The sequence below is a fragment of the Enhydra lutris genome, unplaced genomic scaffold, assembly GCF_002288905.1.
Source record: "Enhydra lutris kenyoni isolate GAN:26980312 unplaced genomic scaffold, ASM228890v2 scaffoldscaffold14, whole genome shotgun sequence".
Classification (NCBI taxonomy): Eukaryota; Metazoa; Chordata; class Mammalia; order Carnivora; family Mustelidae; genus Enhydra; species Enhydra lutris.
Genome location: NW_019154098.1, coordinates 16,870,188 through 16,883,157, shown reverse-complemented (window position 1 = coordinate 16,883,157; position 12,970 = coordinate 16,870,188). Strand labels below are relative to the sequence as shown.

The following is a 12,970-nucleotide window of genomic DNA, read 5'->3' as shown; positions in this document are numbered from 1 at the left end:
AATAACTATAAATTGTCTTGTAGTTGCCACAACAGAAGCAGATTGGGTTCCTCTCGAACTGTGCTTTGGAATTCCATTGTTTAGTTCAGAATTAAACCGGAAAGTTTGTAGAAAAATTGCTACACATGGCCTTTGCAGAAAAGAGAGGTAAGGGTTTATGTTCACTGTCATCTTTTCATCCGTGATGCTTAGCCTGTCAGTTGCCACATCTTATTTTCCTTTATTTCAAACATGAGCATAGTAATAGCCTTGTGTCTATTTGTTGATTGTATAAAGATTGCTAGTTTAAGGGTTTTACTATATTTTTCAAAATTAAACTTTAGCATCTCAAAACTTTGACACGTGCAAACACTGGGGGCACATATTTTGGTTAATTTTAATTATGTTAACTTAGTTACCCGGATTTGGTTAGAGTGTGATATAAATTAGCATGCTTATGTGAGATCGTGCCTAGTGTTTGTAATATGTATGTCTCTGTAGAATGTTTCCCTTGTGTACTTCTGTCCCTCTGAGCAAACACACTCAAGTTATGTCTTGTAAATAGTGATTCTTTCGTTGGAATTATAGCTGAATTTCTAAATTTTCTTCCGTTTCGCATTTTCTAAAGTGAGCATGTATTACTTATCAGAGATGACGTGGAGGTTTGTCTTGCATGCTGACTCTGATCCATTCATTGGGAGCCGTTGCTAAGAGGCAGTGTTGGAAAAGTTTTACGACTGTTGAGCAGGGAGGAATGTCCTTGAATCTGACTGTCGTGGCAAGGGTGTCTGGGAGAATGGATGTCCACAAGTCTCCTTGACTTCTTCATTTAAGAAAACAAAGTTGGATAATAATTCATTCAGTTGACTTAATAATATTTTATCAGAAGATTAAAAGTACTCAGTCGACACAAATTTCAGTAATTCTCCAAAAGTCATCTACATGAATAAAAAAGTAGAAATACGATACAGCTTTAAAGATTGCCACCATAATTGTTACCGGTTTCCATATTTGAAAAATACTTGATTTTGGTGGGTTGATATATAGTTATTCTGTCAGACCTTTTATCAGGATGTATTTTAAAATAAATTTGGGTATTTGAAGTTGGTATCATACTTGTCATTCCTACTTGAAAAGTTCTATTTCATTTAACATTTGCATTTGCTGCTAATAGTTTAAGCTTTTGCTAACGGTAACTTCTCAGTTTTGGTTTTATACGTGATTTTTTATTTCAAAATGGTTTTTTTAGGCATTATTAACTCCCAGTTTTAATATTATTAGATTGATGAGAACCATGGCAATTTTCATTGCCCCCAGGACAGTTTCATTGATGAGAACCGTTGAAATGTTTAAAAAAAATTTATGTGATTAATTGGAATATATTTACATACATAAATGCATTTAAGTTGCCGAAATTAAACTCTTGCGAGATATTCGTTCTTCTCATTAAATTTGTTTTAAACCTTTGCCCCTGTTTTTCAGCCTTCAGAACCTCTTACATTCCAGTAGAAAACTCTCTCTACAGGTCCTTAATTTTGTTCACTCATTCCAGGTAACAAAATTTTAAAAATATGGTATTTGCATAGAGCTTTAGAGGATAGGATGCAGAATACTTCCATGTTTGTCTTGGGTCTCCACAGTAATGAAATAAGCATTAATTTTCATTGATAAATAAAGATGCTGAGATTTAGGAAGTTCATTTTCTTGCACATGATTTACTGGCTGGGTGGAGAAGGTCTAAAGCTGGGACTCTGTTCTGTGCCAGGGCATCGTTCAACAGAAACGTGTTACGTGGCTCCCGTGCTGCTTAACTGCGTAACCACACACTAGGTGCTGGTTGCTGGGTATGATCTGCCTCTGTTAACTGCAGTAGTTCTCGGTTGGGGCTGAGGCGGTTGTTTTGTAGTTCAGGCCAGTGCTGTAGACCTTTTGTCTTCCCCTCCCCCAGGGAAAGAAAGGGTACCCCGTAGATTTGATTTGTGGATAAACTTTTGGACAGAAATATTTCTGTTCAGAATATCTGATCCAATGTTACAAAATCAGTATTTTGGAGTTCTGTTTCATTTATTTTTTTCAATAACTACTTGAGGCTGCCAGACCCTTTACTAGGTGCTGGGGAAGCAATGCTGTCCAGGACACTAGTAGAATTTATAATGATGTTTGAGAGACAGAAGATAGTGGAGTGAACATTGAAATATGTAAGTAATTACGGATTTCAGTAAGCACTTTGAAAGGAGCCAGATTCCTTGGGATCTGATGGAAGCCAAAGGGAGACCTAGTTTAAATGGACAGAGATGATACATAAGCTGAAACTTCCTAAGGGATGGAAAAGAGTATGTTGTGCAGAGCTTAGTAGGAGCAAAGGTCCTGTATCAGGAAAACACTCTGTGTCCAAGGGAATGAAAGGGAATGAAAGAAGGCTGGTGTGGCCGAAGCCTCATGAAAGTGGTTGGGGAGGTGGGGCATTGGCAAGAGGTGAGGTGGAAGAGGAGGGGAGGCAGGGCCTTCTAGAGGATAGTAAGCAATTTGTATTTTATGCTCGAGTGCAAAGAGAAATTATTAAAGACTTTTAAACAGGAATGACATTATTTCTGATCAACTTTTTTAAAAGATTAGTTACTATTTGGAGAGCAGATTAGAAAGGGACAAGCTTGTTCAGAGACCATGTGAGAGTTTTTGGTAGCTGAGCACCCTCTTGAATTAAAAATACCCCCAAATTCTGCATGTATCCATAATAAAAGTTTATTACCCATGTGTACTGTTATATCAGTAAATTATGTATATTTATAAAACATAACACAAAAATAGAAATTCTGCAAGGATGCAGTAGTTGATACAGGATTTCTAAAATTTTTGTAGTCCCATACCCCATTTTGGAGACCACTGGCCTAGACTGTGGTGCTGGGCTGTGGTGAATGAATAAAGTGTTGGAGGCAGATTGCTGGAAGCTGGCAGTTAATTCAGGGTGAGGAAAAGATCGACAGTGAAAGGAAGGGAGGAGTCAGGCATGATTCTCCAGTTTCTGGACTAGCTTGGTGTGTGGAGTAGGGAGGGCAGGGGAAGAGCTTGGAGGGTGAAGGTTATGGACCTGGTAGGTGTGGAATGGATGGCGAAACACCCAAGAGCCGATGTGAGGGTGTGAGCCTGGAGTCCTGGGGAAAGGTCTGCCCTAAATACGTGAATCTGAGAGCCCTGGGAGCGCAGGGAATGTTCTGGTGCTTAATGCTATGTGAGGGGTTTTTAGAGATTATCTAAGATTGAACCTTTGTCTTCTCTTACAGTCTCATAGCCCATTATTTCTATTTATTTCTAAGCACTTACCACAGTCTGACTTGTACTAGCCATTATCGCATTGCGGTGATACCTGTCGCTGGTTATCTCGGGGTCTGTGAGGTAGAGATCTGCGTCTCCCGCAGTGTTTTGCGTTCCAGAAACATTTCTTGGGTCAGCAAAGTCTGTATTTATTATGGGCTGTATGAAGTAGTTTGGTAAAATGTTGGTTAGAGGATTTTTCTCCTTTCTTTGTCTCTCAGGAAGGTGCTTCAACCCTGGACGTTCCCGCCGAGGCCGGCTTTTCCAGCGTGCTCTCGCAGCCCTGCGCCGAGTCGGGCGTTCCACTTCCGGCAAAGAACTTAATATTTAAAGATGGCGTCTTGTCAGAGTGGAGTGGACGGTCACCTTCCTCGCTTCTCATTGCTAATGTCCATTCGCAATAATTTGGTTCCACCCTTCGTTGCTCACACTTCTGCCTTTTTTCTTTCTTAACGTTAGCTTTATAGTGCCAGCCCTTAAAAGGCATCGTGCTGCGGCAGCGCAGTTCACGCTTCACTGATGTTCAACTGATGTTGGGGAACGGGTTCGCGTTTTCTGAAGTTTCCCTCATTATGGCACCTCCTCGCGTCACAGAGCTTTTTAGCAGCCTGCGCTGTATTTTTTACCTTGAGACAATCTGCATCTCTTTTATAAAACTGAGGATATGTACTTTATAGGCTTTACGATGACTGTTACCGTTTATAAGCAGTCACTATGAATACTGCAGTGGTAATTTTATATGTTTATCAAACATAAATCTTGTTTAATTTTATATTTTGTTACCTACTCTTTAGGGGATCACGGGAAGAGGCGGAACTCTTCCCCTAAAAAGGCTTCTTGGTACTTTAAAGTAGCAAAACTATAAAACAATAAACATCCAGTTTTGAGAGGTGATACGATGGGGCATTAAGAATTTCTGTGGATGTCTGTAAATTATGTATGAGTTGAACGTTGTCGAAGGTATGTAAATCAGCATAGTTATGTATAACTTAACCTTGATTTATAAGGTCTTAACTCAGACTATCACTATACATTGACATCTCATGAGAAGCTTTGAAAAACATTCTATTTTTAAACCAATGTTTATATGTGGACTTCCGTTGTCACTCTGGGCTTTATATTTTCATAGAGTCTTTATGGAAGAATAGAATTTATTTTCCACTCTTGTAACTGTGGCTGCTGCACGTTTTCACCCAGACTGATTCTTTGTTTAGTAGCTTTACCAATGAATTGTTACGAAATCGAATTTGATGTTTTGAAACCAAGGATTGTGATTTTAGGTTAGAATTACATATTAGAGGCATTAAGGCTATGTCTTCTGATAAAAAACACTTTGGTGATAAACCTGCTTTGAAGACTTTCTTAGGCAATCTGGATCTTAAATTTATGTGACTAGTTTTGGAGGAACTGAGAAAAATTTGAGTAATTTCAAAATGTTTCTTTGGTCATTGGTTCTTTTAGATATCAAATGGTAATAAGAATAATTGGAATCAGTTTCTAGATTTTCTAAGTTACTTTCCTTGGGAAGTTTGTGCAGTGTTATAGTTTAGTGTAGCTCTTCTCATAGGATAATGGTTTGCTCGTTTAAAACTGTAACCAAACTAACTGGTCAGACAACATATATATCTAAAATACTAAAAGCGTTAGAAAATTCGGGAATGTTAGAACCTAAACATTTTTGCTGATAATTTTTGTTATTTAGAGAACTGGTATTTGTGTACTTAACATACTTCTGGAAATATATGCCTTTCTTAAAACTGTTAACATAACCATGCATTCAATACCATGGCCTACCTATAGAATGGAATATCTCGGAGCAGGTCACCTGTGACACACAGTCAGTGCTGTGTTTTGGGGTAAGTGCAGTAACGTTTCGTTTTCTACTTTGTCTTATATGAGGTAGAAATCAAGTGTATGTTATAAATGTTTGTCTATAAAAGGAAAAAAACATACTAATATTAAAATAATTTCTTATGACTGTGAATCACTCATTTATTTTTCCAATAATTGATATTGTACATTCCTAGTGCTATTAGGTATGTATGTAACTTTTATAGTTTTTCAACAGAAAGTTGTAAGTATTTCACTTGATCAGGGCTCTTTAATCTCATTTTCATCTGCTTTGTTTATATTAACTGTAGTTATTTTATTCCTGTGTTAATCTAAGCCTACAGTAATGACATGTACACTAATAAAGAATCGAATAATCTGTAGTTGTTGGCGGGGAACCCAGTGGGTGGAAAGTTGAAAACTTAAAATATGGGAGTGATTTGCTGCTGTATTTCCTTTGAGAGATAATGGAGGAAGAATTGGAACCTAATAGTGATCATGAATTTTAGGAAAAGTACTGGCAAAACAGGTGGGCAACTCCCATGAATGAGGAAAGGTTCTGAGTCTCAGTTGAAAAACCTCTCATACTTTTAAGGAGGGAGAATCTGCTTTTTAGAGCTGTTAGTAAAATGTGAAAGCTGCTTTTGTGCTTTGCTTTATGAATTTGGCTTTGTTTCATCCGTGTGTTAACTCGTGGAAAGATGCAGCTCCTAATCCTACAGGTGTTGATCCAATTCAACAAAACGTTAGATTTTAAGTGTAGACTTCATTTGCCAAAGAAGACTTATGAAAGAATTTTAAAGTAATTTCATTTGGCTTTGTGCTACCTCCCCTTTCTTTTCTCCCCTTAACGTACTTAAACCGCGGGAAACATTCTCTAGAAACCAAGAGAAAAATATCCCAAAGGACACAGAATTTGGTGTGGTACAGTTTCACCTCTCAGGTGGGTCTACAGAAATGGGACTTTGTGTCATTTAAAACCATACCTGATTTTCTCAATTCCTTTATTTCATTTTAAATCTGTGATCAGATGATTTTGTATTCATTTTTGGGGGGAATATCAGTTTCTTTTACTTGATGTTGTCAATCTTCTCTGCCATTCATGTTTCTCTTTTATGTTCAGTGTTTCAAATACAATGTGTATTTAAAGATTTTAAAGTACCACAACTCTGTAACTGAGTACAGTGGCTTGTTTTCTGGTATGATGTTAATATTCTGCAACAAAATGTATAAAGTGTTGTCAATTTGATTATTGACACATATAATATGTTTACAAATAAACTGTGGTGTTGATCAAATTACTGCAAAAATGTGTATATAATCTCTAAGTCTCTTTCTTAATATTAAATATAGCCGTGCGTTCAGTGCTGTGGCTTTTCTTTACTTTTCTTTAATGAGCTTTTAATTTCAGCTTTAGAAGACATTTCGGATTTATAGGAAGGTTGCAAAGATAGTCCAGAGATGTTTTCTACACCCTTCCCCAAGCTTCCCCTAATGTCACCACTGTATAATCTATGGCATATCTGTCAAAACTCAGAAAACTCAGACAATACTGTTTACTATACTATGGACTTAATTTGGTATTTATCTGTCTTCCGCTAATGTCCTTCTGCTGTTCCAGAATCCGATCTAGAACACTGCATTGCATTTCTTTCGTCATCGATGCCTCCTTTGTCTCTTCCAATCTGTGACAGTTTCTCAGTCTTTCATGACCTCAACACTATGAAGAGTGCTGGTTATTATGTAGAATGTTCCTTAATAAATGGGTTTGTCTGATGTTTTCTTGTGATTAGATTTGAGGTTATGCTTTATCAGGAAGGATACACAGAGGTGCTGTGCCCTTCTGCACCGTTTCACATCGTAGGGTACATGATGTCTGTAGGCATTACTGGTAATAGCCCTTCATTGGCTAAGTTGGTGTCTGCTGGGAATTTCCACTGTAAAGTATTTTCCCACTTCCTGTACTTTTTGCCTTTGGAAGTAAATTACTAAGTCTAGCCCACAGTAAAGTGGAGGAGGGTAGTATCTATATACATTACTTAGAATTTTTCTTAAAATTTGTTCCTCTTTCCTATTTATTTGATCCTTTGTTTATATTAGTAATGTGATCATGGCTATTTATTTTATACTTAGGTTAAAATCTAATACTGTTATTTATTGTGTAAATTGTTTCAACTTGGGCTGTTGAGCACTCTTTGAGGTTGATGCCTAAATTCTTTTGATGTGCCTTCCTTTTTTTTTTCTTTAAAGACCATATTTTTACTTTCTAGCACTGCCAAGTATTATCTTGATGCAGGCCCTAGAATTAGCTGTTTCTCCAAAGGAACACTGGTTGCTTTTATCGAAGACTGGTATTTAGATACCAAGATCTGGGTGTTGGGTGTGCTTACTGCTACTGCTTCTACGGTTTTTTGGTGAAATGTGCTAAGAGTTACTATATGCGTACTACCCAGTATATGGTACACATCTCTATAATTATTTCTTGATATATCTGTATATATGTTGAATTAAACATTCAGTTATACTCACTGAACCAGCACTGCAGGATTCATTTTAGTTTTGCCTCTGTGTTCGTTTATAACTTTTTTCTCTAAGAGTGAGAACCCTGGCTTCTTTATAATTTATTTGCTTATTTGTTGAACCTTGGAATATTTCTAAAGTGGTTTTGGAATAGTCAAGTTCTACCCCTGTGAGAAAAATGGCCCCACTGGAGTACAGTATTGAAGTAAGTGTTTTGTCCTGAGTCTTATACTAGCTACTCCAAGCACCATTTTCCAAGGCAACTTAGTTCAGCTCCTGTTATTTCCCACTTCCTTCATTAAGGTTATGTCAGACATTTGGAAAACAGATTGGCTTGTCACTCTGTGCCTTCCATCTGGGGCCTCTTACATCTCAGTTGAGTTTTTCATACTGTAAAATTCACTCTGTATGGCCTTTGACAAATGTATGGTATGTTCCCACCGTCACAGTACTGTATAGAATAGTCCCATCACCCTAAAAATTCCTCTCTTACTCCCCACCATCACAACCACTTACCTCTTTTCCATTCCTATAATTTTGCTTTTTCTGGAATGTCATAAATGGTGGGATTATACAATTCGTAGCTTTTTAAAATCTGGCCTTTTTTGCAATGTAGAATGCATTTTAAATATGTGTTATATGAATCAGCTCATTCTTTCTGTTGCTGAGTACTTCGTTGTATGGATGTATCAAGGTTTATCTTTTAATGGTCACGTGTAGGTCTGTAGTATAAACATAATTCGTTTTGCTGTGGGATTGGTGACTCATTTGCTAAGTGTATATTTAACTTTGTAAGAAACTGCCACACTGTCTTCTCAAATGACTGCCATTTTGCTTCCCACCAGCAGTGAAGCAGAATTTCTGTTATAGTGGTAACTTTGTGGCTGAAATGTTCATTTCCTCATGAAAAACGATGTTGAGCATCAGTCTTCTCATATGCTTATTTTCCATTCATATATTTTGGCTGAAGTGCCTATTCAGATCTGTTGTCCATATTTTAAAAAGTTGGGCTTTACTGGGGCTCCCGGATGGCTCAGTCTGTTAAGCCTCTGCCTTTGGTTCAGGTCATGATCCCAGTGAGCCGCTCCACTAAGTGGGGAACCTGCTTCTCCTCCCTCTGCAACCCCAGCCCCCACTCGTGCTCGCTCTCTATCTACACTCTCTGTCCAATAAGTAAATAAAAATATTTTGAAAGTAAATAAATAAAAATTGGGTTTTATTGCTGAGTTTTAAGAGTTCCGTAAATTATTCTGAACACAGCTCCTTTGTTAGATGCGTGTTTTCCAAATATTTTCTCCCAGACTGACTTGTCTTTTCACTCTCTTAACATTTCTACTAAGGAACAAAAGTTTCTGATTTCTTCTTCTTCTTCTTTTTTTTTTTTAAATTATTTATTTATTTGACAGAGATCACAAGTAGGCAGAGAGGCAGGCAGAGAGAGGAGGAAGCAGGCTCCCTGCCGAGCAGAGAGCCTGATGTGGGGCTCCATCCCAGGACCCTGAGATCATGACCTGAGCCAAAGGCAGAGGCTTTAACCCACTGAGCCACCCAGGTGCCTCAAGTTTCTGATTTTGATGGAAATCTACTTTATTTTTTTTTAATGGGCCGTACTTTTGATGCGGGTACCTAAAAAACTCATCACAGACCCAAGGTCATGCAGATTTTTTGTTTTCCTCTGAAAGTTTCATAGTTTTATGTGTAGGTCTTGGACACATGTTGAACTAATTTTAATATATGGGATGAGATTTATGTCGAGGCATGTTCATGCATGTGGACATCCGGTTGATAGAATGCCATTTCATGAGAAGACTCTTCTCCTTATTGCATTGTCATTACACCTTTATCAAAAATCAGTTGATAAACCTGTAGACAGAAGGTGGACTGGTGGTTGCCTGAAGTGGAGATGGGGAGTGAGTGCAAATGGGCATACGTCATTTTGGGGTGCTGGAAATGTCACCAAAAAATAATTGGATTGTACACTTAAGCCAATTTTATCATGTGTAAGTTATCCTTCAATAAAGTTATTTGAAAAAAAATCTGTTGACATTTGTGTGGGTTGTGTTTCTGGGCCCGCTCTTCTGTTCCTTTGATCAGTGTGTCTGTCCTTTGAATACCACGCTGAAACTGGATAGCAGGAGTCCTCCCCACTTTGTTCTTTTTTTTTTTTTTTTTTTTTTTTTTGAGAATCGATGAATTGATTTTAACTCTTCTAGTTCCTTTGCCTTTCCACGTAAATTTTAGAATTGGCTTGTCAATATCTATACACAAGCTTTGCAGGGATTTAAATCAAAGTTCTATTGAATCTATAAACAGGAGAATTGACACCCTAACAAATACCTATTTATAACTTGGGGAGGGGGCTGAGTACTTTTGTAGGTTTCAGCATACATAAACTACATATTTTGTTAGATTTCTTCATAAGTCTTCATTTTTTTGTGCTGTTAGAAATTTTGTAAGATTCCAAGTTAAAGTTACTCATTGCTTATATATAGAAATATGACTGGTACATTTCAGTTTTGCTAAGCTCACTTAGTGAAATTTATAGTTGATTCTTGGAGATTTTCAACATAGATGATTATGTGGTCTCTGAATAAAGACATTTTATTCTTTCTAATCTGCATGCCTTTTAGTTCTTTTTCTTGCATTATTTCACTGACCAAACTACCAGTATAATATTGAATAGGAGTTATGAGAACAGACATCCTTGCCTTGTTCCCCCATCTCAGGGGAAAAGTATTCAGTCTCTAGCTATTAAGTGTGATGTTAGCTGTAGAATTTTAAGTAAGTGACCATTAGGTTAAAGAAGTTCCCTTCTACATACTGAGGTGTTCCCCTTTTTTCTTTTCTTTATCATGAATGGATGTTGGATTTTGTCTTTGTTTTCATTGTATTCAATGAGATGATTAAATGGTTTATTTTTATTTAGACTCAGTATGGTGAATTATGTGTGAGTTTGTGAGCATTTATTGTACGCAGTACAGGCATATCTCATTTTATTGCTCACCACTTTATTGTTTCACAGATAATTAACATTTTTTACAGATGGGAGGTTTGTGGCAACTTTGGGTTGAGAAGGTTATTGGCACCATTTTTCCAACAGTGTTTGCCCGCTTTGTGTCTCTGTGTCATATTCTGGTAATTCAGTGTTTCAAACTTTTCCACTGTTACATTTGTGATGGTGATCTGTGATCAGTGGTTACAACTCACTGACAGCTCAGATGATGGTTAGCATTTTTTAGCAACAAAGCTTTTTTAAAGTAAGGTATATACTTTGGTTTTTTTTTAAGATTTTATTTGACAGAGAGATCACAGGCAGGCAGAGAGACAGACGGCGGGGTGGGGGAAGCAGACTCCCTGCTGAGCAGAGAGCCCGATGCGGGACTCGATCCTAGGACCCTGGGATCATGACCTGAGCTGAAGGCAGAGGCTTAACCTACTGAGCCACCCAGGCGCCCAACATTGTTTTTTTTAGACAGTGCTATTGCACACTTAATCGTCTCCACTACAACCCAGCAATTGCACTACTGGGTATTTACCCAAAGGTAAAAATAAAGTGATCTGAAGGGTCACCTGCACCCCAATGTTTATAGCAGCAATGTCCACAGTAGCCAAACTGTGGTAAGAGACAAGATAGCCATTGACAGATGAATGGGTAAAGAAGATGTGGTATATTCTATACAATGGAATATTACTCAGCTATCAGAAGGGATGAATGCTTACCATTTACATTGATGTGGACTATGCAGAGTGAAACAAGTCAGAGAAAGACAATTACTGTATAGTTCACTCATGTGGAATAGAAGAAACCTGGCAGAGGACCCTATGGGAAGGGAGGGAAAACAGAATGGGAAGTCATAAGAGAGGGAGAAAAACCACCATAGGAAACAAACAGTTGCTGGAGGGAGATGGGCAGGGAGGATGGGGTAATTGGTTGGTGGAGGGCATGTGATGTGATGAGTATTGGGTGTTATACGAAACTGATAAATTATTGAACACTACATCTGAAACTACTGATGTGCTGTAAGTTGGCTAATTGAATTTAAATTAAAAAAATCATCTCCAGGATAATGTAAACATAACTTATATGCACTGGGAAACAAAAAACTTCATTTGATGTGATCGTTTTCACTTCATTGCAGTGGTCTGTAACCGACCTGTACTATCTCCAAAGAATGCCTGTATTCCCTCACTGTCCTTTTAGTCAGTGGGATCAGAAAGTAAAAAGATTAAGTGAGGTAAATTCCAAAGAGAAAATGTTTGAGAATTGCCCAGAACAGATGAAAGGAGTCCAGAGGTACAGGAATCCAATGCAAATCAATAATGAATTTAAGAAACAGTTCAATCACATCACAAAAATAGTTAGAGAAAATGTTAGCCTACATAATGAATCCAGCAAAACTTTCAACAACAAAGGTGAAAAAGATATTTTCAAAAATAAGTTACTAAGTTTATCATTAGACTCACCTAAGAAACCATTCAAAATTCAAATAAAGGAGAATTACTCCAGAAGGAATTTCTGCAATATGGGGAATGCTGCACACAGATGTTGATTAAAATGTTGATTAAAATTTTTTTCTGGATAAAAATAAAAACTATGTTTAATATGGGAGAGTAAGAAAATAGGACTAAATGGCATGTGAGTCAGATGTCTTACATAGAGTTAAAGCACTCCACTCATATTTTTTAGAGTAAATAATCTTCGATTTGCACACCCAACACTTATATTTACTAAATGGCAAATGGGGTGCTAGTTTGTAAGGGTGGATTGGTGAATTAAAAATTCTGAACGTCATAGAGCTTACATTCTAGTTAGTGGGGACAGACAGTAAACAAAACAGCATGCACATTAGAGGGTGGTAATTCTATGGGAAAAAAAGAAAAGTCATGGTGAGAAGGATGGGAAACACTAAGGCCTGGGATTCTAGTTCACCCGTAACTGGTCAGAGAAGACCTCAAGAGGAGGGAGACATTTAAACAAAGACTTAATGAGAATGTGAGCCATGTAGACATCCGGGGCAGAGCATTGAGGGAGAGAAAACCATCTGGGCAAAGGCTCTCAGGTAGAAGCATGCATGGCATGTCCAAGGACCTTCAAGAAATGTGATGAGACTGGGTCAAGGGAGCTGGGGGGTTGCTGGACAGACCTGGTAGCAGGGGAGGGGGCCAACGGTTTGGTGTCCTGCACTTGGACTCAGGTGTGCAGTCACTAGGTTTCGAGCGGAAAAGCATACAGTGTGACGTTTTACCGATCCCTGGGGCTGGTATGTTGAGAATAAGGGGCAAGCATGGAATTTGCGTATGTGCAACAATCCATGTGTGAGGTACTGAT

The 12,970-nt window shown here is 37.9% G+C and overlaps 1 protein-coding gene across 1 annotated transcript in view; it reads left to right on the top strand.

Moving 5' to 3' along the window:
* Positions 1-8,663, top strand: part of LOC111146580 (family with sequence similarity 91 member A1) — a 47,148-nt gene extending 38,485 nt beyond the window's left edge. The window contains exons 22-24 of the mRNA XM_022502192.1: positions 24-147; positions 1,462-1,531; positions 3,513-8,663. Coding sequence (XP_022357900.1) covers positions 24-147; positions 1,462-1,531; positions 3,513-3,695 — 377 coding nt within the window. The 3' untranslated portion in view covers positions 3,696-8,663. The remainder of the gene's footprint in view (positions 1-23; positions 148-1,461; positions 1,532-3,512) is intronic.
* Positions 8,664-12,970: the final 4,307 nt, after the last annotated feature.